The sequence below is a fragment of the Suillus subaureus genome, assembly GCF_016647635.1.
Source record: "Suillus subaureus strain MN1 chromosome Unknown BJ212scaffold_45, whole genome shotgun sequence".
NCBI lineage: Eukaryota > Fungi > Basidiomycota > Agaricomycetes > Boletales > Suillaceae > Suillus > Suillus subaureus.
Window position 1 is genome coordinate 275,216 of NW_024538601.1, and position 26,952 is coordinate 302,167.

Consider the following 26,952-nt stretch of genomic DNA (forward strand, 5'->3'; position numbering starts at 1 on the left):
AAATCCTGACATCTTTTCCTCACTCCCCTCTGAATGCCAATGGCTCCAACTACACCTCATAGGTAACATCTATGGATCTTTGGCACCTCCTTACTGGTAATGAGAAGGGCCTTCAGCGCCCAAGCAAAGGCACCACTGAGACTGACAAGGACTTTAACATACGCCTCATAGCCCATGATGCAAGCACAGATGTCATTTCCTTCTGAGAATGCCAAAGTATAACCAAGGGACTCCTTGGTATGGTGGTCCATTCAAGTGACCTTATCCATTTCATGGGTGTCACTGACCCAGCCACTGTCTGGAAGGCACTGGAAGACAAGTATCAGGCATCTGTCAGTATCTGCTTTATGAGCCTTATGGGCCATGTTTTTGATCTTCCCAAGGCAGCCAACAGTGACTCCCTTACCAAGACCATTAAGGAAATTATGGACATCAAGGCACAGTTCAAGGTCATCGAGTCTATGGAATGGAAGTGCAATAAATATATGCTTATTCAAGCATTACTGCATGCCCTCCCTGACTTCTATGCCCTGCTCTCCCAGCTCATACTCCATAGTGGTGATGCCAATGCTGGAAAGCTAATGCTGGAAGGCGTAATCAGCCAGATTAGGAACTTGGAACAGCACTATGTGAGCTTTGGCTCTGCTGTAGGGATTTCATATTCTGTGGGCTTGTATAGGCAGATATTGCTTAGTGTTATGTTCGCACTTTTGGTGCTTATGTAATCATCATAGTTTTCACCACCTACCAGTACCAGTCTGAGACTGAGAGTTTATAGCATGATTTCCTATCCTCTCTGAGCACTGAGCTTAGTCCAGAAACCCTCTAGGGTTAAATAGCAGCTAGGCATAGCACATTTAGCCCAATATTAGAAGTCTACTTTCCAGTTCTCTTCTTGTTGTGTTTCCCACACTGCAAACCTGCATGTGCACCATACAGCCATGGCTGCTAGGGTGGCAAAAGCAGGTAAACCCACTAAATGTGCCAAGCTGAAGGATTTTGATGCTTCCAAGGGAGATAAGTGGGAACTCTCATGGCATTTAATGTGTGGATCCTGTAAGCACAAGGGACATATATGGCACAACTGCCAAACTCATCTAGCAAAGATGGACTCTCCAAACACATCAGCACATGTTCTCCCATCAACCTCACAGACCACTGATCCACCAACTTCTGCTCTAGTGCAACTTGACATCATTCCATCATTCCTTTGCCTACCTACACATGAAGCCAATTTCTCTAATGTGAGCAATAGTTCCTTCTCTTTCCATGTAGATTCTGCTGCAACTGCACATATGGAATCAGACCACACTCTCTTTACTTGCTACTCTCCCTATAATCCACCATTAACAGTGAAACTTGCAAATGATGATGTCATTTTCACTCCAGGCTGGGGGATCATAAAACTAATGCTCAACAATGATGGAAGATGAGAACCAATTGAGCTGCCCTTCCTACATGTCCCTGATCTGCAATGCACTTTGATATCTGTGTCAGCTCTTGCATTGGAGGGCATCTTTTTCAAAACAAATGCTCAAGGAGCCTGTATGCACCATACAGATGGTACCACCATTGCCAGAGTAAACTACACTAATGGGTTGTACTACCTTTGTGTGAAGTATGGTTGTGATCATATTGCCTTCACTGCCAAGACCTTGTCAAACACACCACTACCAACGACAATTTGGCACACACAAATGGGTCATGCAGCTAATACTACCTTGTGCAAAGCTGAAAAAGTGGTCACTGGACTCATTCTTGCTAATAATGGACCAGATCAACCCACAGAGCATAGTGCTGATTACATTGAATGTCAATCATGTCTGATGGGCAAGCACAAGCATTTCCCTTTCCCATCCCAGGCTCATCACCATGCCACTTATATTGCAGAACTTATACACACAGATGTCTGGGGACCTATTGACACTGCCACTGCATCCAGGGAGACATACTTTGTTGCCTTCACTGATGACTTCTCTCACTACTCAATGATCTGCCTTATTAAACACAAGAGTGATGTGTTTTCTCACCTGCAACAATATGTCACCTGGATTGAGAAGCAGTCAGGTCAGCAAGTGAAATGTCTTCATAGTGATAATGGTGGGAAATACATCTCCAGTGCTGTCATTAACTTCTTGCATGGGAGGGGTATTGAACACAAACTTACAATGCCACATACTGCAGAGCAAAATGGAGTTGCTGAACAAGGTCATCAGACAGTTGTCACTTGTGCTTTGAGTGCACACCATCAAAGTGGTTACCCTCAATCATTTTGGGGATATGCTACCCTGAACTCAGCATATATCAAGAATCTCCTTCTATCATCAGCTGTTGATGAGAAGACACCTTTTGAGCTCTTCCACGGATACCCATCTGATGTTTCACACTTGCATCCTTTTGGTTGTCTCACCTATGTGCACATCCCTGATGTTACATGACACAAGTATGACTATGTGTCATGTCGGTGTTTCCTACTGTGCCATATTAAGGATGCTGGTTACTTGCTGTGAGATCCAGCAACACAGAAAACTGTGTGGTCTCACAATGTTCATTTTGATGAGAATGTCTTCTATGGAACTCCTAATTTGGTGATCTCTCCACTTGTTGAGCTCTACAATTAGCACATTCAGACACAAAAGTCTACAGGTATACCAACTGTGATAATGGACCCAAGACAAGACTCAGGGAACAGAGGAGACTTGGATATCTCCAAGTCTGTTCTGGAGATCACCATCAACACAATGACACCATGACCAACTGCAACCACTGTTTCAGTGGGAGTCCCACCTCCAGCAGCACCCATAGCATCTGTCAAACCACTTCTCTCCTTCACACAAACCCATCAAGATGGAACAGACAACACTATGATATTGACTGTGGAAGACCTGCCACAGACCATTCCAATACCTGAACCATTGCCACAGCATTCAACTTGTCAACATGTTGAGGCTATGCTCCCTCTCCCACACTCTGTTGCAATCCCAGCCAAACCCAATGTTCCTATTAATTGATGTTGGACTTATGTCCCTATCAACACATGCACAGATATTGATTCAGAGTCATCTGAAACCATTGTTGAACATGCTGCAATGCTAGTAGCCAAGAAAATCACTGATGGATGAAAAACAACCCCTACAAATATTACAGTGGCTCAAAAAACTGTCTGCATGTTTTGACATTTTTCACTATCTATGATATTGTGTGAGAACTCACAAATGGCTCAAGGACATGCTTATACCACATTGTAGTATGGCTTCAGGGCTTTCATTTGAGCCCTACACCGTGGGAATCGGTGGAGATATGGTGGAGATACAAGGCTCACAAAATGGTGACTCATGCAGACAGTTTTTTGACTCAAGTATTTTACAATAATAACCAGGTATTCTAGTAATTTGTATGACCTCCCTTGGCTTTAATTACTGCCTCTATCCTTCTAGGCATACTCTCAATTAATTTCTGGCAATCCTCAGCTGTGATCTTCCCCCATTCCACTGCTACTCTCTCCCAAAGCTCCCATACTCCTTTAGGGAGGTTTTCATAGGCTTGAAGCTTTTTCTTGAGTGTTCCCCAGAGATGTTCAATGACATTGACATCAGGAGACTGTGCTGGCCAGTCAAGAACATTGATGTTATGTTCTTCAAACCATTCCTTAGCTCTTCTGGATGTGTGCTTGGGATCATTATCCTGTTGGAAAATGATATCTTCTTCATCAATCCCTGATTCTGCCAAGCTAGGCAGCAAGTGGTCATTTAAAATGTCCACATACTGCTCAGCATTCATCTTCCCCTCAACCTCAGCAAGCATTCCCACACCATTCCATCCCATACAGCCCCATACCATTAAAGAACCTCCTCCAAACTTGACAGTCCCATTAACCTCTCTATCTGTTAGGCCATCTCCCTTCTTTTTCCATACATATACCTTCCCATCTGACCCAATCCTATTGATTTTGGTCTCATCTGACCATATAACATGCTTCCAGTCCTCTACAGTCCAGTGTTGATGAGCTAAGGCAAAGGCTAGTCTTCTCTACCTATGTTTGATGGAGAAAAGAGGCTTTTTCTTCTTTGTTACTGCCTTGAGATGAGCTGCCTTGAGAACATTCCTCACAGTTTGTGAAGAGACAGGGGTAGTGATGGTGGAATTGATATAATGGGTGGCTTGGACAGCATTATCAGCCTTTCCTATAGTGATATGTTGGATAATAGCCCTTTTGTCAGTAGAGGTAAGCTTGGATGGACATCCTTCACAAGAGTTTTCCTTGTCTGGGTGGCTTTCTTTGATAAACTTGGCCACAGTGGACTTGCATACTCCAGTTCTAGAGGAAATTTGGCAAGCAGAGAGGCCAGCATAAGACAGAGAGAGGATATTATCTCTTTGAGCAGAGGAGATAGCTTTCATGGTGATTATGACTATGATACATGAGATATTCTGGTTTATATAGTTAGATATAGTCATAAAATAACATAATGACACCACTTCATAATTTATATAATAGTGGCATGATTTTTGTGGTGTCATAAATAATGATTTATATAGTTTTAATATACACTCACAAAACTGTCCACATGAGTCATCATTTTATAAGCCTTATGTCTCCACCATATCTCCACCGATTCCCACAGTGTAGAGCTCAAATGAAAGCCCTGAAGCCATACTACAATGTGGTATAAGCATGTCCTTGAGCCATTTGTGAGTTCTCACACAATATCATAGATAGTGAAAAATGTCAAAACATGCAGACAGTTTTTTGAGCCACTGTATCTGAAGCACGCACATCTAGTGAGGAATCTGCATTCTGGGAAAGTGCCATGCTCAAGGAGCTAGCATCACTACATGAGAAGGGCACTGGTGTACTCATTCCTCTACCTCCTGGTTGAAAGGCAGTTGGCTCACAATGGGTATATGCCTACAAATATGACGAAAATGGTCAAATTGTCCGCTACAAAGCTCATTTGGTCATGCAGGGGTTTTCACAGGTTGAAGGTCTTGATTATACTGAAACTTTTGCACCAGTTGCAAAGTATGACACCACACATGTGTTTCTCTCAATGGTTGCAAAATTTGACCTTGAACTTGATCAAATGGATGTCAAGACAGCATTTCTCAATGGTGGACTCAACAAGGATATCTACATGCACCAACCACCTGGTTTTGAGGACTCAGAGTACCCAGATTGGGTTTGGAAGCTTCTGAAGGTTATATACAGATTAAAGCAAGCTGGTCATCAGTGGAATAAGACCCTTGATGATTATTTGCGAAAGGAGGGTTTCAATTTTGTGCAGAGCGAAGTGGACTACAGCCTGTATGTCTTGCGTAAAGGTGACAAGACCATCTGGTTGCTTATCTATGTTGATGATATGTTGCTTGCGTCAAACTGTCAGTCATTCCTTGATGGTTTCAAGGCTGCGCTGAGTAAGCATTTTGAGATGAAGGATCTTGGTGAAGCATATCATTTCCTAGGGGTGCACATCACACGAGACTGTCCTAAATGACTCCTCCAAATCAACCAAACTGCTTTCCTAGAACAGATCCTCAATGAAACAAAGATGTCAGATTGCTGCCCTGCATCCACACCTCTAGTACCAGGTGTCTCACTGTCTAAAGCCATGTCTCTACTTACCAACACAGAGAAATAACAATTTGCACATCTCCCATATGCTCGCACTATCAGCAAACTCAATTTTGCTATGCATGTCAGTCGTCCTAACATTGAATATGCAGTATCCATGCTATTGAAGTTTTTGAGCAATCCAGGTGCTGAACATTACCACCAACTCCATCATCTTCTTTGTTATATTTGCGGTGTGGGAAACACAACAAGAAGAGAATTGGAAAGTAGACTTCTAATGTTGGGCTAAATGTGCTATGCCTAGCTGCTATTTAACCCTAAAGGGTTTCTGGACTAAGCTCAGTGCTCAGAGAGAGTAGGAAATCATGCTAAAAACTGCTCAGTCTCAGACTGGTACTGGTAGGTGGTGAAAATTATGATGATTACATAAGCACCAAAAGTGCGAACATAACACTAAGCAATATCTGCCTATACAAGCCCACAGAATATGAAATCCCTACAGCGGGACAGCTCAATATTCCCTGTCTTTTGGTCTATCTGACCAAGGACTTGTTGGCTACTCAGATTCAGATTTTGCATCTGATAAAGATGATAGCCAGTCAATTGGTGGTTATGTCTATTACCTTTTCAGTTCCCCCATCAGTTGGCACTCCCAGAAACAGTTGGTTGTAGCCACATCCTCAACTGAAGTGGAATACATCACTCTCTCAAATGCTGCTCAGGAACAAATTCACCTTAACCAATTACTGCACGATTTTGGACTTCATTCATCATTCATCCTGCCTACTATTCTATATGGAGACAATAATGGGAGCCATTGTGAAGAAGTAATTGGTACTAGGCAGTTAGCAACTAGCACTACTTATCCTAAGAGGTGCGAGTTTAATTGATCAGCCCAAGAGGACTGCTATTGAAGCACTTCCTTCAATTATGTGCAAGGGAAGTAAGTGAGCGAAGGAGTTATAACCTATATTGGCCTAAGAAACTTGAACACAGGCCATATGTATACCTCTGAATTCCTATACCAAAGAATCAACTGTGAGCGCAGGCAAAAATTGACCAATGTTAATATCACAGGAGCGAGATGAACTGTTAGAAGATATATGCGAACGTATTGGATGTCAGATGCCAGTGTGGCCAATGTAACATGCACAAAATCAACCACGCTCTATGGAGCAGCCAGTCGCAAGGGATATAGCACAAGTGAAGAACAGCACTTAACTACCAGTCGTGGGTCGGGTATTCTTGCAAGAGCTTTAAGGGTAAGATCCTAGTGATACAGAACTTCAGAGCAGTCGAATTGCACAGGATCATCAAGAAGGAGCAAAATAGATGGATAGTGCAAGGTCTACAAAAATAACACAAGAACAGCTCTCCTATAGAGCTGAGTCCAGGGGAAAGGGAACTACTCAATCATATGTACTGCGGTCATTTATATCATAGCATGTGAATGTCCAGAATGCATAGGCGAGAATTGTAGTGTAGTTAGCGAGCGCATGATGAGTCTATAGGTAATAAAACATCATGCACTGTGGAACGTGAGTAGTCGTGTAATAAGACCTGCAGCTTGTTTAGCAATGACATTTGGGAAAAATAACACACTAGCGGAGATAGGTGGACATGGATAGGACATGGGAGGGTGGATTCCTAGGACCAGACCAGAGTAAGAGCAGATGGGTCGATATATATGGATTTAACAATCCGTGCTTTATCTCCTTTTCTGAAGGTGAGAAGAACCGTGCTATTGATCATACACGCCTAGTGCCAGTATGATCATCACACCATGCACTAACGAAAAAACCCCAGTTCCATGACCATGCAAAACACATTTGTGTTCAGTATCACTTCATTCACAACCTCATCAGCAATGGCATTATTGAGATCCCATACATACCCACACATGATATGGTTGCCAATATTTTCACGAAATCCCTGCCACAAAAACTTTTCCACAATCATCACTACTCACTTGCTCTTTGCTCATCTTCAAACAAGACCTTGGCTGAATAGTTCCACACATGTATCTGGTGATATGCATCTGAGTGGGAGTATCACGATACATCCTTCATACATATCTATTTACATACACATTCACCTTATCATACATGTTCCATCCACATTCACATTTCATTCTCCATTTCAACAATCCTCTAATATTCAGTGTCCATAATATTCCCCTCCCTCAGTCTTTCTAACTAAGACTGAGGTGAGCTACTTACTATGACTCCTCTGCATACTTGGTGCTAATGATACATAGCTCTCTCTTCCTCGTTTCTAGGTATGAACTTGTCATAGTCTTTCTAACTAAGACTGAGCTCTCTCTTCCTTGTTTCTAGTTCCTAGTCTGAGTCTCATTACCTTTCAATAATCCATTCAAGTCTTGCATATCAATTTCATCTGTTAGTCTTTGAGAACTTGTGCCTCCTTTCAAACTCCTTAGTTCTTTCTGTGATATTCCTGCTGTTATCCGTGTTAATGATGTGGTTTGTGATTTGACCATGTTGTTGTTATTTTTGCATGACTACAATGTGCTACAAACTGTTGCTGATTATCATGGTGTGACTGTGGAGTCTATGCTTGGGCCAGTTCATGTTCCTACTTTTGATGGTTAGTATAATTCTCATCAAACCTTTCATCCTGTGTATTTGAGTGGATGTGATGTCAAGCTTGGACATGATTGGCTCATGTCTGTGAATGTGAAGATCAACAGGACTCAATTCCAAAGGCCTTCAGAAACAGACATCACTCTGTTTTCCAGTGGTCATAGCTGGAATTTCCAGTCCCAAGGTATGTATATTGTTTCTCATCACATTGATATAAGATAATAATTTGTCTTCTTTGTCTGTTTTTATAGACCAAGAAGTAATGTCAGCTACCCAAGCAGGAAACTCTTTGGCTTCCCAAGTGGGTCCTTCTATTGACCATGCTTTGGACAATTTTGGTGGTTTCAAAAGCTTGTCCAAGTTGGCTCTAAGTGAATTGGTAGTTGCACATGGCCTTTGGGTGGATTCTAATTTGTCTATGGAATATTTATGACAGGCTTTATCTCAGCATGTTGGTACAGGAATCTGTGGATCTCACTCATTGTGAATGTTTGAGGGATGTGAATTTGTGTGTCAGAAACTCAACATGTTTTGTGGTGATGACCAGGTTGTTCTTTCTGTAAGGATAGTGTTTTTGACATCAATATTGAAGACAATGAAATGATGACCTTTAGAACAGCTATTGGAAGTGAATCAAATTAGTTTTGAGGTTGGTTCAAAAATGGGACAACTTTGGCGCACATTAAACAGACATATCAAATCACTACTGAAAGCAAAGTCAAAATCCTCTGCAAAAATCCAGATCCAAGTGTGTCTACATAATCATAAAAATTGTTGTCATCAGCTTTCTCATGAATAGTCCCAGGTTCTATCCTCACAATTGAAGTGAATGCATCATCCAGGGAACAAACCACAACAACAAATAAATAAACAACAAGATGGCTTAAAGCAATAGATAGCTGGACTGAATTCTAGCTAGCAAAATGCAAAGGATGGTTTTACAGTGCCAGTGACTATATAATAGACTTGCTTGTCCAAAAAAAAAACCATAGCAGGCTTTGCCACATGCAGCCTTTCACATTATAAGACATATGGCTACTACATGTATGTATCAAGCTAAGTCTGTTTGTTTATACATGATCAGTAAACCCATACTTACACTGTATGACAGCCATATATGGCCATACAAATATGGCAACATACAGGACCTTATACCCATATCCCATACCATGAACTCAAGGTCTAAACAGCTAACAATATGTGTATGGTGGCCATATCATGGCCCTGTAAACTCCCATTGTATGGCATATGGTGAACAGCCCTAGCCCAGCCTGAGGTGTGTTGGATGTTCAACTTCATCACCTACTCTACATCTACACCTTATAATCTTGTTGTCACAACTTGTTTGTACCTCAGCAGTTCTGTTCATGACACTGAGGTATGTTCAATGTTTCTTGCACACTGTTCTAATCTCATTATACTTCATTTCTAGACTGTCTTTAGTTCTACTTTTAACAGTTGGTTTATCTGAGCATGGTCTTGATCCTCTTGTTGAGCCATCTCTGGCTTAAGCATGCTCTAACTTGACTTCATCAAGCATGTCAAAGTAGGGTCCAGCAATAGTTGAGACATGCTGTCCCAGTGTAGCAGATAACTTGGCTGATACAGCCTTCAATGAGTGCAATATTTGCATAAACTTTGGTGATATGTGAGCACCTGTAATTGTCAATGATGGCAAGGCAGGCCATTGTCAGGATTTGTTGGAATGAATCCCCTGATATCACCAGTCCTGAGGCTGCAGCCATTCTAGTAGACTGTATTTGGGACACTGAGCTGGCATTTTCAGTGGATATGGGTTGAAGAATGATTGAATCAAAGATTTAAATATGTAGCTTGAAATTTGAGGATGCAGATGATGCACGAGCGGACAGTGCTTTGTGAGGGCAATCTGAGCGACGACAGAGGAATTTAGACTCGTCGATAAGTCATATATATTCATCGAGAGGGGTTTTGGATATGTAAGCTGCTCAGGCTGAGTCACGAGGTCGAATTTGACCAGCATCGCGAATTGATTCAGCCAGGTCAAACAAGTTAAACCACGAATAACTACTGGGATTGGGCATACGTTAGACGATGGTAAGCCTAAGACATTTGGCATATCGAGCGGGATTCCCTATCTGGGGGCAGGCGATCCCCGAACTGTCCAGCGGGCTCGAGTTCCTGGACTCCACAAATCTCAGACTTTCTAACCACGTCGGTCATACTCACAGGCCAACAGTCTCAAATTGGATAAATGGAGCCAAGGCCGCATAGCAGTGCGCAGTTCAGACGGGAGAATAGCGCAATGGGAATGGCGTCGAGAAATAATGATATCGGCGCATTTGCCGATCAATATGATCCTCAGTAGCATATAGGTGACAGGAGAGATGAATGGTATTGCTCCTTAAGAACGATAGCATGTATTGTAACTATAGGGCCAAATAACTAAGATACTGAAACGATACTGAAAAGAAAGACGCACTGCAGTATTAACTCTAGCGTCTACTTGAGCTTGGAAAACAATTTTGGTGCAGCACACGCCTAAGTAGAATGTTAAGCGAGACCTTTCGAGGGTGGCGACAGAATATACATACGTCGGCACAGTGCATCATGCTGTATTATGACGCCGTTAACGAGGATTCCAAGGAGAGGGGAAAGAACGACTCACTGGACTGCATATCAAGTAGTCGGAATAAGAAAAATCAATATGAATGCCATGAAGATAACAACATAGGTAACCTACATCTATAATCATAGTATATGAGCGTTATGCAGAAATTAATATTCAAATACCAACTCACAATTCCTCCACACAGTCCTCGCCTTTAAAGCCTTGTCCAGATTGCACCTTCTCTTGGCAGTGTTCGAAATGTCTCGTTAGAGAAGCGCATGCTGCTGAGTTTTTGCACTCCTCCATAATGATAGGGTGAACCTATAGACCGGAGTGACATTAACAGAAGAGGACGATATTGATATCCGGAATGGAGACATACGTCCTCAGCTTCCACTTCCTCTTCCTCCTCAGACCCTTTCGATGGTTCCCCCACCTCAGCAACTTCCTCCTCCTTCATTTCGTTTTCTGGCCGCTTCTCCTCCGGTGCGTCACAGTGCACAGTGTTGAAGAAAGACGAGAAAAACGATGTCACAGACATGGACGCGACTGACTTTACAGTTAGACTTTACACGAGAGAACAACTTCGCGAATTTCCGGGTTGATGCCTTGAGGCGCCGCTTCAACCAATCCACACGGCTATGTCCGAGACTCCGAGTGCTTGGTTTGGCGTCACTACTGATCATGCACATGAACGTTGAACACCGACTCTAGTGCGAAGTTGTTCCCTTGCACTTTAGAGGTTATACAAGTGTAAAATCAAATCATGTCAATCCTTGACCTACACACGGTACAATATTCCAGGATGTATAATGCTTCAGAGACTGTTGTTTAAATTGGTCATTAACTTGGATTCCGAAAACCTGGTTAACACCTTGTTAACACCGGGCTCGGACGCGATAATTGCCACCCCGAAGCCTCCGCAGTCATCTTGTTTCATATCAAAAATACGCACTTATTGTGGCGGTCAGTCACTAACAGCCTGAAGAATAGGAAATATAATCTTCAGGATCTACACATTGTCGTACCAATATATCTCGGATGCCGGTCGACGCAGTGACAACGAGTGCCTTTCCTGTCATTATTTCATTCGTGCTAATAGGTTTTAATTTCCCTGCTATTCAGAACTATGTTTCATATGATAGGTTTAACTTGGCCGCGGACACACGAAGATCCTTTCAGGTGAAACAGAAATAGCCTTATCGACCATATGGGTGAACTGATTGCAATATGCCACACAGCGCTTTCTTTGACAATGACATGCACAAGGATGGAGAAGCACCTGACCTTTTAAAATGTCATGCCGGATAAGAATTTTCATAAAAGCTTGGACCTGCATGATCCAATGTCATCTCTGTGTGATATGACTTCCAACGGCATCCAGGAGAGTGGACCGGGTACCTTCAACCCCAACGACCCTGCTTCTCCGGTCCTGAAGGAGAAGTATTTATCATCAGCTGCTAGCGATGACATATCTACGGCCGAGCGCAACTCTCAGGATGATAATAGTGATAATGAAAAGCTCGTGTCTGGTGGACGTTTCATTAATACCGACGATCCTTTCCCCCTCGATCCCGACGCTCCCGTGGAAGAGAGACAGTTGACCGTCAGGGCTTTGCTTGTCGGCTGCCTGCTCGGGGCAGTTATCTCCGCAAGCAACGTTTATTTAGGTTTGAAGGTCTGTGAATATCTTTTGGGAAACTTCAAATTCTGAAGCTGTATACAGACAGGGTGGACCTTTGGAGCATCACTATTTGGATCGATATTTGGTTTGGTTGTATATATGGTACGGCGCAAGTGTAACTTACCGTTAATTTGCAGGTTTCGCCATCCTCAAGCCCTTTTCTAACGCAGCACCGCGCTGGCTTGGAGGCGGCTATTTTGGTCCCAAGGAAAACAATGTATGCCAATCTACAGCGTCTGCTGCAGGTAGCCTTGGTTTGCTTTTTACCTCCGGCTTTCCTGCTGCGTACCAGCTTGGTCTTCTCGGTGCAAGTCCTCGAGATGATATTGGTCGACTATTCACGTTTACTATTTGCTGCGCTTTCTTTGGTCTTGCATTTTCCATCCCGCTCCGGAAGTTCTATATTTTGAAGCTCAAGCTCGTGTTTCCTTCTGGTGTTGCCGCTGCGTACACGATTCGCTCGCTCCACGTGGGCAAAACCGCTGCGACGAACGCTAAGAAAAAGACCAAGGCATTGATAATCTCTTTCTGTTTTGCGATCACTTTGCGCGTCATCAGCGAATACGCTCCCGGGCTTCTTTGGGACTGGCATATTTTTTATGCGCTCAATCGACTGGGGTGGGAATACATCATTACCGCAGAGAGTTGGGTCAGTCTGTGCTGTTGTACGAGATATACTTGTCTTCTAAAGTACAACAGGGGTGGATTTGGGAATGGACACCGGCGTTCATTGGTGCAGGGATGCTCACAGGAATCAACTCATCATACAGTTTCTTGGGCGGTGTGAGTTTGTTCTATGTTCTGCATGGCTATCCTATATAATGCCTGCAGAGCTTCCTTGCATGGGCTATCATCGGACCTGTTATTGTTCATACGGGCAAGGTATGCACAGAACCCCTTACTCGCCGGCGTATCTGACAGGATCACAGGCCTTCGGCATTCCGGCGGTTACATCCATCCCTGGGCAAATGAATTATGCATCAATGTGTGTGACTTTCATCCTTGTTCAAATTCATCTCAGCTGAACCAGTTGTCTGGAGGTCTCTGACTGATCCCGTTAATCAGCCGTCGCCGCGATACTGGCTGGTAAGAGACTCTTCTGAAGATTGTAGATCCATTATGCTCATCGTATGCAGGTCTGGCCCGGCACACTCATGCTACTTTGCACGAGTTTCACCGAAGTCGCCTGCAACTGGAAGTCCATCTACTCGGCCGCGCGCATTGCGATAGGTGCACTCGCGGAACGTTTCCACGGAGATTCACACGAAAAGAACAATGTAGAAGAGTTCGTGGATCCTGTACCACCTGAAGACCGGGTTCCATTCTTGCTCTGGGGTGGTGTGCTCGTCGCTAGCATCGTAGTCACATGTGTTGTCATGGGTGTTCAGTATGGCCAGAACGTTGGTATCACAATTCTCGGTGAGACATGACTCCTTCATTATGATCAGTGCTTGAACGTCAGAATCCAGCCATTGTCTTCGCATTCGCATTTAGCTTCATTGGATGTGAGAGTTCTGGCCGCACAAACATTAATCCTGTGACATCCATTGGTGAGTGCATCTGGGAACCTGTGATTCTATACTGACAGGTATCTCGAAAGGTAATGCTTCTCAACTTATTTTTGGTGGTATTGGCAAAGGGCAGGGGTATTCAGTTCGGAGAGGCGAGCTCTTGAATTCGTTATCAGGAATGCTTGCTTTGGGTATGTAACATGCCTCTCTGAACCACTACTCCTCACACGCCATTCCTAGGTGCTGCTGAGCAAGGTCTGTAGTCTATAGACCATACTTTGAGCCGCCCGCAAATACTCATTTGCCACGTAGCCGCTGATATGATCAGTGATCTCAAAACGACCCATCTTCTCAGAGCGTCCCCCAAAGCTGTCTTTTACGGTCAGCTGACCGGTGCCATCGTGTCCATCTTCATGTCCGCCGGTGTCTACATTGTTTTCTCAGTTGCATATCCATGCATCAATGATCTTTCATACACTACTTGCAGTTTCCCGACACCTGATGTGCAATCTTGGAGGGTGGGTTCTTATTCATCAGACTGTACCTTTCATTGCATGCTACTGATCAATTCAACAGGCAGTTGGGATTGCAGTCTCATCGTCGACCCTTCCCATCCCACCATCATCAGGGTACACGGCGATAGGATTGGGCATCGCGGCTGTGATTTCGGTTGTTGCGAAGCATACTGTCGTCCCGCCGAAATACCACAATTGGGTTCCGTAAGTTTCTCGGTACCTTACCTCAAGAGAAATCCTTACAAATTGACCACACAGGAACTTCAATGCCATCGGCATCGGTTTCATCATGAGTAAGGAACACTTCGAAGTCATTGAATACTACTAATGCTATCACCCTCAAAGATGTATGCACCTACCCCTTGGCTATGTTCTTCGGCTCTACAATCGCTTTCTTCTGGCGCAGAACGTACGTATCTCTCCCAACTAAATTTTGACTAGTTTACAGGCTGTTCAGGTTCTTCAACCACTATGAGATGTACTGCTTCGCTGTAGCTGCCGGGTTCATTGCTGGGGAGGGCCTGGGCGGCATCGTGACTGCAGTGTTGACGATAGCAGGAGTTTCTGGTGCTGTATATGGAACGACAGTTGGCTGTCCGGGTGGGGTATATTGCGGTTAAGCCTATCGTCCGGTGGCATTGTACTAGTATGTAATTTTGACGCTGGGTTATGAATTTGGTGAATATTCGTTTACTGCATGATTTCTTAGACAAGGTCCATATCATTTCACTTCTTGGTTATGTTATATTTCGATCGCAAGCTCAGCACTTTTGGCTGACGGAACTATCTGGGACCACCGCAGCAGGTAAGTATGGGCACTTTTGATTTCCTGCTGTCAACTAGTAGTCATGGGGCTGCGGAGAAGAAATAAGCAGATGGGCTCCCGAGGACTCTACAGCTGACTCTCGCTATTCCAATTATACCGCTTATCACTGAAGTATCTCTCACTGATAAGCCTGACCTCGTGCCTTGCCCCTCAAACACATTGGCATGGGCGAGCTCAGGATAGCATATATACGTCGCCTCTTTGAGCAGTGGTATCGTAACCTCAAGTCCAAGTCTGCCTAGTGGTTTAAGGATGGCGACTGCAGCTTCTCAGGACCAGGACCGATTATCCTATGTACAGTCCTTATCTTCTCACTCGGAGAAGGAGAAGAGTGCTGTCACCGCGGACATTACCTCCGTGTCTGGTGGCTCTGAGGGGCTAGAAACGCACGTGCAATCCATTAGCACAGATGATCCATTTCCGGAGGATCCGGATGCCCCTGTTGAGGACCAACAGCTAACTGTTCGAGCCGTAGTAGTTGGCTGCATTTTGGGGGCCATCATCGCAGCCAGCAACATCTACCTGGGTCTCAAAGTCAGTTATCCTTCCGATATGCAGTGAGGGGTTTATTAATGCATGCACTCATCCTTTCACGCAGACGGGGTGGACGTTTGGCGCGTCGTTGTTCGGCTCAATCATAGGCTTCGCGATCTTGAAACCACTCTCAAGAAGTGCACCGACTTTTCTTGGTGGGGGCTATTTTGGGCCTAAAGAAAACAATGTTTGTCAATCCGCCGCCACGTCAGCGGGAAGCCTGGGGTTGCTCTTTACCTCGGGTTTCCCTGCCGCATACCAACTGGGGCTGCTGAGCGTTCATCCCAAAGACGACATCGGCAGACTTATCACTTTCACGATTTGTTGCGCCTTCTTCGGTTTGAGCTTCACTCAACCGCTGAGGAAATTCTACATTTTGAAGTTAAAGCTCGTATTTCCCTCCGGCGTGGCCGCTGCGTACACGATTCAATCTTTGCATGTGGGCAAGAACGCAGAGGTGATAGCGAGGGAGAAAACCAAGACGCTGATCTATGCCTTCATCTTTGCCATTCTTTTACGGGTGGTCAGCGAGTATGCTCCAGGATTGCTTTGGGATTGGCACGTTTTCTACGCTCTGAATAGAGTCGGGTGGAGTTCAGCGATCGCCGCTGAGAGCTGGGTGAGCATATCATCCGTTATAGGAACGTTTGTCTGATTATCAGCCGAAAGGGATGGATTTGGGAATGGACCCCCGCGTTCATTGGCGTAGGGATGCTCACAGGTATCAATGCCTCGTATAGTTTCCTCGGTGGAGTATGTGTTATTATTACGACTGCATACGGTCGCTAATACGTTACGATATACAGAGTTTCCTCGCTTGGGCTGTTTTGGGTCCTATAATTGTCGCCAAAGGAATAGTCCGTGCAAGACTCTTCATATGTAGTTACATACTGACCACTATTGAACCACCTATGGCAGGCTTTCGGGATCGTTGAAAATCCATCTATACCTGGATACATGAATTATATGGGAATGTGGGTCGTCTGTTATTTCCTTCGTATGAAAATCTCACTGTTAGCAGGACTCTTCAAAATCCGATTCAGGAGCCATCTCCGAGATACTGGCTGATCTGGCCTGGCACACTAATGCTTCTCTGCGCAAGTTTCACAGAAGTAGCATGTAATTGGAGGTCACTATACGCCGCAATGCGCTCCGCTTGCGGAATGTTCCTGCAACGGTTTTCAAAAAACGGTGTAGTGGACGATATCGTGGACCCCGTACCTGAGCACGAACGTGTGCCTTTTTGGGCTTGGGGTTCTGTACTTGTCCTCAGTACGATCGTTATATGTGTCATAATGGGCGTTCAGTTCGGACAGAACGTTGGTGTCACTCTCCTTGGTGTGTCATCAACGCGTTAGATCGATTTTAAGAAGCTGATACTTCCCCTGCATCATATAGCGATTCTGTTCTCTTTTTTGTTCAGCTTCATTGGCTGTGAAAGCTCTGGTCGGACGAATATCAATCCCGTTACGTCAATTGGTAACTTTGTCGAATAGTCAATTCATTCACAGACGCTAACATTACTGACAGGTAATGCCTCGCAACTCATTTTCGGGGGATTAGGAAGGGGTCAGAACTACGCCGTCAAACGAGGCGAGCTCCTAAACTTGCTTTCTGGACTGTTGACGCTAGGTAAGTAACTAAATCGTTGGGCATCACAGGTGCTAAATTGTCGTGAATCAAACAGGTGCTGCGGAACAAGGTATCCCAGTTTTATTATCAAAACCTTGAAATTTTGTTGATGTGCGAATTAGCTGGGGACATGATTGGCGATCTCAAAACGACACACCTCCTCCGCGCGTCCCCCAGGGCTGTTTTTGTTGCTCAACTCTGTGGAGCTGTAGTATCAATTTTCATGGCTGCTGGCCTCTACGTCGTGTTTTCCACCGCTTACCCGTGCATCAACAATTTGAACTACACAACATGCGCCTTCCCCGCGCCTGACGTGCAGTCATGGCGTGCAGTGGCCGTTGCTGTGTCTTCAAGCACGTTGCCCATTCCACCATCTTCTGGGTATGCTGCCATCGCACTTGGGTTGGTTGCCATCATCTCTGTTGTGGTAAAGTATACTATGGTTCCTCCGAAATATCACGACTTCATACCGTGAGTGGTTTGCCACCGTGTTCCTGCTTTATCTGACATAGAAATGAAGCAACTTCAATGCTATTGGAATTGGGTTCATAATGAGTATGTGATCCATATCTCATTGATTGGCCGTCTTACTCACTTCGCAGACGTCTGCACGTACCCCTTGGCAATGTTTTTTGGCTCGACTATTGCATTTTTCTGGAGAAGAATGTGCGTCTAATAAATTCTTTAGATGCTCTGATAGCTTCTTCTGACATCTCGTACAGGTTCTTCAACAACTACCAGATGTATTGTTTTGCTGTGGCAGCGGGCTTTATTGCAGGAGAAGGTCTTGGTGGTATCGTGAACGCAATATTTACAATTTCAGGCGTCTCTGGTGCAACATACGGGACATCCGTCGGATGCCCTGGTAATGTTTATTGCGGATAAATGTTATGTAGGACTAGAGTCTAGACACAGCATGGTCTTGTCTGTCAGCATGTTATCATTCCCATGTCAACTAATACAGAACGTCCGGCCGTCTTCTTTCTAGCGGGTGTGTCTACGGGAGACTATATAGGTCACGCCACTGACGTGCCTGCGATCATATCGTCCAGCAGTACAGGGAAGAGGGATAACCAACCCAAACGCCTGCAGGGCGAGGCAGCAGGTCTACATAACCTTGCGTTCGTGCGTACGCGTGACTCCTGATTGTCTAACATTAGCCGTGTTCTACCTCGATCTTTTTAACATCAAGAAAATCCTCCCTTGTTAGAACAAAATAGATACAGTTAGAGCAAGTTATCCTAATTGGACGGATTAGAATATACACCTGGATACATTTGATTAGTCACTGAAAAGCAGGTCAGAAAGAGGCGAGCAAGCGAAATGAAAAAAAACCTTGCCAGATAACATCAATCATTGGGATAGAATGGTACGAGGCACTAAATCTGGCGAGATGCGAGCAAGTCAGAAAGTACCGGAAGTAGGATATGGTTGTGGTCGTAGCATCGACAGGTGAACAAGTGTCAGACTTCGGTGCAGATGCGAGAGGGAGAGCGAGGGTAGCGAGGGCACTGAAGTGGTTGAAAACATAATCATCAACAGCAAGAATGAGTAACTTTTACCCCTGAAAAGAAAAATTGGTCATGAGAACGGTGTCCGCCGAGCCTATGCCCTTCCCATGTCCAATTTTTCTCTGCCAGGCTGCACTCCGTGTGACCAAAGTACACACGGTCCTAAAGACTTGGAGTGGTCTCTTAAAAGACGAAGATAACCTTCCGGACAACTGGATCCGACAATCAGGGGTAAATTTAGTGGGCTTCGGGACGGAATAGGTAATTCCGAACAAGGCGCAATTTGAGTCCCACGCTGCTATCGCAGTATCTCTGGGTGACCATTAACTCTTAACTAGCGCGCGTGAAACCCTGGCCATACCCCAAACGTATCCTCTAGGATTGACCTTGTCAGTTGCCATAACATTGATAACATCATTATACAAACAAAAAGATAAGATAGTATATGCTTCTCATATTCGGTATTTGCTTTTTGCACCCCTCTTAGGCTGAGCAAGGTATTAGGCGGCAGCGCCGGCCCCTGTGTATATCATCGTGATGTGGCACCGAATGACAAATGCTTAGATACACCTTAGAAGCCCGGTGTCACGCTTCCCACCAACTCGTAGTCCTGGTCAATATTTCATTAGATGCTTAGTCGTCTCAATCACATTCGTACCGCCTTATTTTCTTTCGCGACGCCTGCGATGTCACATGCAATTGACACGTCCCATTATCGTGCTGCCTTGTCTTCAGGCAAGTACCGTTCCTTCGAATGTGTGGATCCAACCACGAACTCTTCGTCAATACAGGCACTCAAAGCGAGATTGCCACATTCGCTGGGGGGTGTTTTTGGGGTGTCGAACACATATTCCTGAAAGAGTATCCTCCTTCGCAGAACAAGGGCATCCTCAAGACGAGCGTCGGATACACCGGCGGGCTGGAGAAAGCTCAGAGCCCGACGTACAGAGAAGTGTGCACTGGAACAACCGATCATGCTGAGGCCTTGAGAATCGAATTCGACCCTTCCATAGTCCAGTACGGAGAGCTCGTTGGTGAGTTGCAGTTCTAGCTCCGTCACATAACCTGATCTGCCGCCAGAGTTCTTTTACCGCACCCATGACCCGACCACGTTGAACAGGCAGGGCGGTGATGTGGGCACTCGTGCGATTGTTCCCTTGATGTCATATTTAATGTCCTAATTGTCGAGCAGAGTACCGCTCTACGATTTTCACACATTCACCTGAACAGAGCAAGATAGCGAAAGACGTCACGCAGAAGGTACAAGAGGAACATTTCAAGGGCCAAAAGATTGTGACGGGAATTGAAGAAGCTGGGCAATGGTATGATGCCGAAGAATATCATCAGCTACATTTATTCAAAGAACCGAACGGATACCAGTGCCCAACACACAAGAAGCACTGGTAGATTGGATGAGATTGTTAACAGTGTAACTGAGTATTGGAATTGTATAGTAAACACCAACTTCCAGTTATCAGAATGACCACAATCAAAAGCCGCCATCAGAGTTGCGAAAGCCCGTCCCTTTACAAATGTAACAAGGAGAGTGGTGCCGAACGGGCAATGTCAATGCGAACCCTGTATAGGGTCTGACTCAACTCTCTGCACCGTCATTTCTCGTCATTGGCGTCTTTGATTGTGGAAGGATGAAAACCAAAACATTTTCGTCACGAATGTTATAAGGCGGAGGCGTGGGAAATAATGTGTGTGAATATCGCTTCCATTTTGGACCCATGCACTTGAAGAAAGACCTGCAACAAACTTTCATTTGCACGTTCATCGTATCTCGCAGTACTATGTCGTGCCACGGGGCATGAAGCTGTAGCTAAGCGCTGAAGTTTGGCGACAAAATTATGGATCCGTATGGCATCGCACTTGATTCCATCAGCGACATACTCAGATGCTTACCTAATTCTGTTGATTGTGGTCACCAAGTGACTTGGCAATGCTCACGCACTCACGTTGGTTAACCATCATCTACAAGATCGAGGTTTTCTAATCGATGCCAGCTGCTCATCGAGTCCCCGAGGGTAGCCCTGTTGCTGCATTTCTATCTGAATATGCTTCTGACACTGAGGTATATGTTAGCCATCTTGACACCACTGACGTGTCAAGCCGAAAGCAAGTCGCACGTTTGGGCTCGAAGACGAGAAGACTTAACATACTTTCCATCGCAGGAGGCACTTCCTTTTCATGCTGGGTGCCAATATTGCATGGTCTTTTCTGCTTGGCAAACGCATATACGGCGCTCTGCACCGCTACGGCATCCTGTTCATCCTTGGGAAAATACTACCAATACTCAAGGCCCCACCTCCTGTGGTGAACTGGCCTTTAGCAGGTCAACTGTGCATGGACATGTTTTTATTGTCCGTCTTGCTGCCCTTGATCAACAACTTCATCACCATCATCAAACTGCGATACCATCATGGATTTCCAAAATCTGAAATTGTCTTCCGAAAACCTAGTTCAGCAACCGTTGCAGATATTGTTTCTCAGCCTCCGGACAAAAGGGATTCATACATGAATGAAGTTCTGCGTCGTGCCGTTGATCCCGAGGAATTCAAACAACCAACTTGGGGTATGCCCTGGGAAGAGTGGACCGTAGACTTCCGGGCGATGGCAGTTGCGTACGAGGCGGAGAAGAAGGGTTTGATTTCTAGAGATGCATGGGAGCTAAGCGTATGGATGAAGATGAAGGAAGGCTGGACCGTAATTGAGCACGGGAAAGTCAGTGACCCCTTAAGCCAAGTTGGTGTGATGGAAAAGCTTCAAGTACGTAAAGTATTGTCTTGTGTTGCACACGCTTATGACGACCTTAGCGTAAACTCACTGCCATGGGCAAACGACACGTGTTTACTCAGATGATGGAAGTTATTCAGGTCAAGACTGTCGCGAAAGACGGAACTGCGCTGCCTGTCACCGAGGAAGTGGACACAATTATTGCGGACATTTTTCGCCGGAATGAGGTGGATTTTGCGCAGTTGACAAGCGAACTAGCCACAGAATCTCCCCGTTTTGCAGCTAACTCGTCAAAGAAAACGAAGTAGACGTGTCACATTCTGAGTATCTAGTACGTGGTACTCAACTAACTAGCTGGACATCTTGAAATTGAATACCCGTGTAGGTCACGGGTGCATCGGAATTACCACGAGAAGTAGAATTATCTCTGTTTCTTCGCTTATCACCGGTTGAGTGGCGGTTTCCTCAGCACGTTGGTATCGAGTCACCTGGTCTAGGTTATTCCCTATCATGCTTAATGGTGTGAAGCAATGAGAAGAAATGTCCCATTAGTCCATTGCATCAACAAAACAGATACACGTCGAAACTGGAGGTCCTTATCCTTTAACTTGGCAGGCGGTAAGTTGCTTTACCTATAGCCGCTTATCAGCAACTACAAGAGATAAAGGTCGATTTGTGGGAGAGAGCTTCCGATAGTTTCCTCCTGACTTCAATTCTTATGATGAATTCGCCTCAAGCTCCATCTGGTCGCGGCTCCAGTGAAGAAGCAGAGAAACACGCTCATGGCATTGCCGTCGCGACAAAGGATGTGGACACCGGTGCAGCACTTGTTGCGGGTATGTCCGGCGACCTCGATCCGGATGATGCAGCACGAGTTCTGTATGTTTGCTCTAGTGGTTTCACAACTCGACTTATCACCGTGTGTAATATTCAGGAGGAAAATCGATTTTGGCATCTTGCCGATGATGTGCAGTGAGTGGCTTTTGTGTTCGACACTATACATTCGACTTAGGCTCGGGTGCACAGCACTTTACTGGTGAATTCTCTTTGGAGATGCTGAATATACCCCTCCTGATTCCCTACCTAGGATTCAGTTTATGGATAAGGCTACCTTGGGCAGTTCTGCAATATTGGGCATACAGTGAGACTCTTGCAAATTCCATCACCAATTAGTGAACGGTCTTGTCAGGAAAGACACTCACCTGTCTACTAATCAGTGGGATTATTCTGTATTTTGTACGCACTACTCATTCTTACATCGCCATCGTACAGGTACAATTGGTGTGTGTTCACTCGATTAGTAGTCATCCTCAACTGAGCGATTACATCAGGCTGGGCACTGTGTTCTACCTTAGCTATCTACTATTCGAATATCCGCAGAATCTTGCGCTCCAGCGTTTCCCCGTGGGTAGATGGATAAGGTCTGTATACCTCCAAGCTCCTCTGAAGCCATCTAATCGTCAGTAATTTTTCGACTAGTATCAATATCTTTGTCTGGGGCATTTCGTTGGCCTGTCAAGCAGCCTGCACCAACTTCGCTGGCCTTTTCGTAGCGCGGTTTATTCTGGGCATGTGTGAGGGGTGCATCACAGCTGGCTTCATGATTGTCAGCTCGATGTTCTATACTCGCAGTGAGCAAACATCGCGGTTTGGGTACTGGTGTAAGTTTGTATCATGCTCAGACATCGTATCTTGATTAATAATACACTGGTAGTTCTCATGAATGGGACAGGTAGTCGTGGTTTTATCATGTCTCTGCTCTTGATGAACTTTAACCACGCGGTGTTCAGCGCAGATTATATCTGGTTTTATCAGTTTTGGTTCGCTGCATATCACAACTCTGCGATTTGCACCATGGCAGTGGTAAAGCATAGCTGGATTGTGAATGCGAGCGACACTAATGTCAATCATGTCCAGGCTCATGATCATTACTGGAATCTTAACCCTAATTACTGCAGTCGTCTACTGGTGCGCCAACCTCGGACTCATCTAATGTTCGACTTCTCACTCAGTTTTAGGTTCTTTTTCCTGATTCGCCCACCAATGCGTGGTTTTTGACGCCCTCGGAACGAGCTATTGCGATCCAGCGCTTGAAGGTAAATCATCATGGTCCGTAGTTTCGCGCCAACACAATGACCAATTTCTGCTGTAGGAAAATCAAACTGGCGTAGAGAACAAACATTTCAAGAAGGATCAGTGCGTGCGCCATTCCTTGGCACTCATTAACCTCAACGCCACTTTTACAGGATGTTAGAGGCTTTGAAAGATCCAAAGACATGGATCTTTGCTCTCTTTGCTGCGCTCGATCAGATACCGAACTCGCTCAGCAATCAACGGCAAATCATTATGACAACAATTGGTTTCAGCGACCTGCAAACAACCTTGTTGAGCTGTGTTGATGGTTTCATGGAAGTTGCAACCATTTGGACTGGTGTCATGATCGTCTCCCGGATACCAAACAGTCGTGCTTACGTCGGCGCGGTGTACTTCATCCCGGCTTTGGTTGGGGTACTCATGTTGAGTTCCTGCCATGGAGCGATCAGATCGCCTTGCTTTTTGCCATTTGGCTTGTGGATATCGGGATCACTGGATTCGTCCTATCTCTGGCCTGGTTGACCAGCATTACTGCTGGGCACACAAAGAGAGTAAGTCACAGGCCAGTCAAAATAAGGTAACAGAAGGCTAAGTAAACTAGGTGACCACGAATGCAATCGTGTTGAGCGGGTATTGCCTTGGTAATGGTCTGGGGCCGTTCATGTGGCTGTCACAATATAAGCCACGGTAAGTGTTGAAGTTGTCCAGGTGTCAGAATGTCGGCATCGTCTAACTTTACCATTCCAGCAACCGCGTACCTTGGATCGTCATTGGGCTTTGCTACACCATTTGCCCCTTACTTTTACTCATCATCAGGTTCATGCTATCACGAGAGAATAAGAAACGGGACGCTGAGCCTGTCAATGGTAACTTCGAGGAAGTCTACATCGAACAAGTCACTGCGGATGGAAAACGGATTGAAGTCAAAGTCGATAAAGTACGTTCAAACTTGCCCAAAACAATCAAATTCTGATATAGTGTGCTTGTTGCCATGTGCAGGAATTTCTAGACCTGACAGACATCCAAAACCGCGATTTCCGTTATGTTCTGTAGAGACCTCTTGTTTTGTTTGTATGTTCCTCAAAGCAACATGATTAGCCGCACCTCAGTATGATCCGTTGCACTCGATTAGTTGAGTTGATAACCATAATCCGTATGGGTGAGAACAGTGCTCCAATGAACCGAATGGCTTTCCGACGCAGTATGATTGCAGAGATGGTACACGCGGCTCGTTATACATTCGTTACGCAATATAATACTCTATACTCATAGGCGACACGAGGAAACGAAGAAACAAAGAAATAAAAATAAAAAGTCACAGAAAGGCGCAATACGAACCACACCGCAAAAAAGCAATAATGATCAGGATCAAGCAGAAAATATAATCTCATGGAAGGAAAAGAATGGGCTATAAAAACAGGAAGAATAATGTTCCGTATTCGGTATTCAGCTGTCGGTGTTATCGACCCCAGCCACTGCTTCCCGTACGTCCCCGCGATCGTGGCGCCCACCCACGCTCTCGTTCCCAATCAAGACGATCACGGTCATGACGATCACGATCAGCAGACGGTCCACGAGGAATGTATTGCGAACCGGTATACACGCGGCTACTGGGAGAAGAATATGTCGGTGGATGGGATGATTGACTGCTTACTCTCAGTGCCCGTGGCCCACTGGGTAAGGGGCGCGAAGGCCCATTCAAGGAAGGAGTGCTGGACAAGGGTGTTCTTGTCAGCGGAGGTGGGCCGCGCCAGGAAGCTGAAGATGACGCGGTGGATGTGGATGTGACATGGGTAAAATTAGGAGACGAGGGATGCGAGGTCTGAAATGAGCGGGGCTGGGTTGGAGGGGTGTAAGATCGGGGAAAGAAATGCGATGACTTTGGAGGAGAGGCACTTGTGATTTCACCATCTTCGTGAGAGGGTCTAAGAGAATAGGAAGCCGGAGCGGAAGGGGGTAGGGGTAACGAAAAAGTTTTGGGTGATGGTTGTCTTTCTGTGCCCTTGGTCTGCTGGCGCAATGGAGGTGGAGGTGGGTCCGGCGCAGATGGCGATGCCCTATCATAGGCACCCACAAGTCCATTGGGCATAGAAGTCTCCAGTATCTCGATCTTGGCCACAAGAGAAACGGATTCTGCAAGCTGGCCGTCAGGATGAGCGTTATCCATGCTACGAACAGATCTCGGGGATGCAACGGGAGACCTCGGTGAGGATGGAGGAGCGCCTCGTGGCTCAGATTCACAGCGCCGCCGACTCTCAGAAGGTGGATCTTCCAGCACGTGGTCCACTACTTTCTGCGTGGCAGAAGAAGCGATAGGTTCGTCCTTCACCCCCTCAACAGCCAGCCGCACATCATTGCCACCATTCATCATCACATCCTGCGCTTCTCTCACATCCGACATGGTCACTTCCAATTCACGCTCTTGGTCCGTCCCCTCGGAATCCCCCCCCAGCCGTTCATCTGCACCATCCTCATCCACATGCATCCCTTCGTCCCCGCTTTCCTCTAGCGACCCCATACCCAGCCCACCAGGCGACTCACACTCCCGCTCCCGCTCCTTCGCCATTTCTTCCCGCTGCTTCTTCTTCCGCAGGGCAAAGTCCTTTAGGGACATCTTTACCTTTGGAGGAGGCAGCGGTGACTGTTCGCGTGCGGGTGGCGTGGGTTCATGTGTTGCTGACGTAGATTTGTGTATAGGTAGCGCGGGATCACACGATGGAGGTGGTGAATCGGAATCACGGAGGGATGATGTTGACTTGCATATCGATGGCACAGGTGGAGTTGGATCGCGCATGACTGATGACATGGACGCATGTGCATGTGGCGTTTCATCTGGTGGGACAATCGTGACCTCGTGAGAAGTTCCGTCATGTACAGGACTCCTGTCTGACTGTGGTACAGCATCCACTGCTGAGCCAGCTGTTTTGTCATCTTCAGGTGGAGGGGTATGCGGATCCATAGGAGGCGTTGCTTCCCTCCCCGATTTAAGCGGAGTATGCTGAGTAGTCTTCAGGGACGGTTGCCCATGTAACACCTCTGGGGATGCAAACCGCACACGATAGGGCGAAGAAGCGTTTGGCATCGATGGATTGGACAATTGCGGATAGATTATGACTTGTGCGTTCGATGCGTCTGAAGGAC

The 26,952-nt window shown here is 45.7% G+C and overlaps 9 protein-coding genes across 9 annotated transcripts; 7 read left to right on the forward strand and 2 right to left on the reverse strand.

Moving 5' to 3' along the window:
• Positions 1 to 272: 272 nt before the first annotated feature.
• On the forward strand, positions 273 to 1,350 carry BJ212DRAFT_1303616 (uncharacterized protein; the record flags this gene model as incomplete). The annotated part of the gene is made up of 5 exons (XM_041333448.1): positions 273 to 629; positions 735 to 750; positions 940 to 1,056; positions 1,183 to 1,244; positions 1,276 to 1,350. The coding sequence occupies 5 exons, from the start codon at positions 273 to 275 to the stop codon at positions 1,348 to 1,350; spliced, it is 627 nt and encodes a 208-aa protein (XP_041187901.1).
• Positions 1,351 to 1,811: 461 nt separating this feature from the next.
• BJ212DRAFT_1198644 (uncharacterized protein) lies at positions 1,812 to 1,979 on the forward strand (the record flags this gene model as incomplete). The annotated part of the gene is made up of 1 exon (XM_041329037.1): positions 1,812 to 1,979. A coding segment is annotated over one exon (168 nt), but the record flags the coding sequence as incomplete, so codon positions are not given.
• An 8,541-nt stretch (positions 1,980 to 10,520) lies between these two features.
• On the reverse strand, positions 10,521 to 11,411 carry BJ212DRAFT_1388317 (ubiquinol-cytochrome C reductase hinge protein-domain-containing protein). The gene is made up of 4 exons (XM_041336920.1): positions 11,148 to 11,411; positions 10,956 to 11,086; positions 10,749 to 10,767; positions 10,521 to 10,695 (listed from the first exon to the last, which is right to left on the reverse strand). Exons 1-4 carry the CDS (start codon positions 11,304 to 11,306, stop codon positions 10,657 to 10,659), a joined length of 348 nt encoding a protein of 115 aa, XP_041187903.1. The 5' UTR covers positions 11,307 to 11,411; the 3' UTR covers positions 10,521 to 10,656.
• A 400-nt stretch (positions 11,412 to 11,811) lies between these two features.
• On the forward strand, positions 11,812 to 15,190 carry BJ212DRAFT_1388328 (OPT oligopeptide transporter protein-domain-containing protein). The gene is made up of 17 exons (XM_041336921.1): positions 11,812 to 11,947; positions 12,007 to 12,443; positions 12,492 to 12,534; positions 12,587 to 13,098; positions 13,149 to 13,232; positions 13,281 to 13,331; positions 13,379 to 13,434; positions 13,490 to 13,535; positions 13,586 to 13,868; positions 13,919 to 13,999; positions 14,050 to 14,151; positions 14,201 to 14,215; positions 14,273 to 14,478; positions 14,537 to 14,679; positions 14,734 to 14,768; positions 14,821 to 14,884; positions 14,933 to 15,190. Exons 2-17 carry the CDS (start codon positions 12,066 to 12,068, stop codon positions 15,093 to 15,095), a joined length of 2,262 nt encoding a protein of 753 aa, XP_041187904.1. The 5' UTR covers positions 11,812 to 11,947; positions 12,007 to 12,065; the 3' UTR covers positions 15,096 to 15,190.
• A 363-nt stretch (positions 15,191 to 15,553) lies between these two features.
• BJ212DRAFT_1570703 (OPT oligopeptide transporter protein-domain-containing protein) lies at positions 15,554 to 18,628 on the forward strand (the record flags this gene model as incomplete). The annotated part of the gene is made up of 14 exons (XM_041342048.1): positions 15,554 to 15,665; positions 15,711 to 15,835; positions 15,900 to 16,454; positions 16,505 to 16,588; positions 16,642 to 16,692; positions 16,754 to 16,809; positions 16,857 to 17,173; positions 17,234 to 17,314; positions 17,366 to 17,467; positions 17,523 to 17,537; positions 17,590 to 17,938; positions 17,988 to 18,022; positions 18,070 to 18,133; positions 18,190 to 18,628. 14 exons carry the CDS (start codon positions 15,554 to 15,556, stop codon positions 18,350 to 18,352), a joined length of 2,109 nt encoding a protein of 702 aa, XP_041187905.1. The 3' UTR covers positions 18,353 to 18,628.
• A 654-nt stretch (positions 18,629 to 19,282) lies between these two features.
• BJ212DRAFT_1388338 (peptide methionine sulfoxide reductase) lies at positions 19,283 to 20,728 on the forward strand. Its single transcript, XM_041336922.1, has 3 exons — positions 19,283 to 20,012; positions 20,059 to 20,121; positions 20,171 to 20,728. Exons 1-3 carry the CDS (start codon positions 19,733 to 19,735, stop codon positions 20,383 to 20,385), a joined length of 558 nt encoding a protein of 185 aa, XP_041187906.1. The 5' UTR covers positions 19,283 to 19,732; the 3' UTR covers positions 20,386 to 20,728.
• A 237-nt stretch (positions 20,729 to 20,965) lies between these two features.
• On the forward strand, positions 20,966 to 22,201 carry BJ212DRAFT_769130 (uncharacterized protein). Its single transcript, XM_041344034.1, has 2 exons — positions 20,966 to 21,750; positions 21,798 to 22,201. The coding sequence occupies exons 1-2, from the start codon at positions 21,172 to 21,174 to the stop codon at positions 22,023 to 22,025; spliced, it is 807 nt and encodes a 268-aa protein (XP_041187907.1). The 5' UTR covers positions 20,966 to 21,171; the 3' UTR covers positions 22,026 to 22,201.
• A 237-nt stretch (positions 22,202 to 22,438) lies between these two features.
• On the forward strand, positions 22,439 to 24,864 carry BJ212DRAFT_1449405 (MFS general substrate transporter; the record flags this gene model as incomplete). The annotated part of the gene is made up of 14 exons (XM_041338689.1): positions 22,439 to 22,596; positions 22,652 to 22,684; positions 22,805 to 22,858; positions 23,019 to 23,138; positions 23,197 to 23,378; positions 23,508 to 23,580; positions 23,635 to 23,677; positions 23,736 to 23,813; positions 23,870 to 23,913; positions 23,964 to 24,225; positions 24,261 to 24,362; positions 24,413 to 24,498; positions 24,559 to 24,748; positions 24,811 to 24,864. The coding sequence occupies 14 exons, from the start codon at positions 22,439 to 22,441 to the stop codon at positions 24,862 to 24,864; spliced, it is 1,479 nt and encodes a 492-aa protein (XP_041187908.1).
• Positions 24,865 to 25,270: 406 nt separating this feature from the next.
• Positions 25,271 to 26,617, reverse strand: BJ212DRAFT_1449406 (uncharacterized protein; the record flags this gene model as incomplete). Its single annotated transcript, XM_041338690.1, has 2 exons — positions 25,271 to 26,012; positions 26,211 to 26,617. The coding sequence occupies 2 exons, from the start codon at positions 26,615 to 26,617 to the stop codon at positions 25,271 to 25,273; spliced, it is 1,149 nt and encodes a 382-aa protein (XP_041187909.1).
• Positions 26,618 to 26,952: the final 335 nt, after the last annotated feature.

Excerpts from the sequence above, each read along its gene's own strand:
- BJ212DRAFT_1388317 (XM_041336920.1), bottom strand. The coding sequence starts at position 11,306 with ATGTCTGTGACATCGTTTTTCTCGTCTTTCTTCAACACTGTGCACTGT. Across the intron at positions 11,087-11,147 it reads AGGAAGTGGAAGCTGAGGAC|GTTCACCCTATCATTATGGA; the intron begins GTATGTCTCCAT and ends TCCGGTCTATAG.
- BJ212DRAFT_1388328 (XM_041336921.1), top strand. The coding sequence starts at position 12,066 with ATGCCGGATAAGAATTTTCATAAAAGCTTGGACCTGCATGATCCAATG. Across the intron at positions 13,536-13,585 it reads CGTCGCCGCGATACTGGCTG|GTCTGGCCCGGCACACTCAT; the intron begins GTAAGAGACTCT and ends CATCGTATGCAG. Across the intron at positions 13,869-13,918 it reads CGTTGGTATCACAATTCTCG|CCATTGTCTTCGCATTCGCA; the intron begins GTGAGACATGAC and ends GTCAGAATCCAG.
- BJ212DRAFT_1388338 (XM_041336922.1), top strand. The coding sequence starts at position 19,733 with ATGTGTGGATCCAACCACGAACTCTTCGTCAATACAGGCACTCAAAGC. Across the intron at positions 20,013-20,058 it reads CCAGTACGGAGAGCTCGTTG|AGTTCTTTTACCGCACCCAT; the intron begins GTGAGTTGCAGT and ends ATCTGCCGCCAG. Across the intron at positions 20,122-20,170 it reads GGGCGGTGATGTGGGCACTC|AGTACCGCTCTACGATTTTC; the intron begins GTGCGATTGTTC and ends ATTGTCGAGCAG.
- BJ212DRAFT_769130 (XM_041344034.1), top strand. The coding sequence starts at position 21,172 with ATGCTGGGTGCCAATATTGCATGGTCTTTTCTGCTTGGCAAACGCATA. Across the intron at positions 21,751-21,797 it reads GTGTGATGGAAAAGCTTCAA|CGTAAACTCACTGCCATGGG; the intron begins GTACGTAAAGTA and ends TGACGACCTTAG.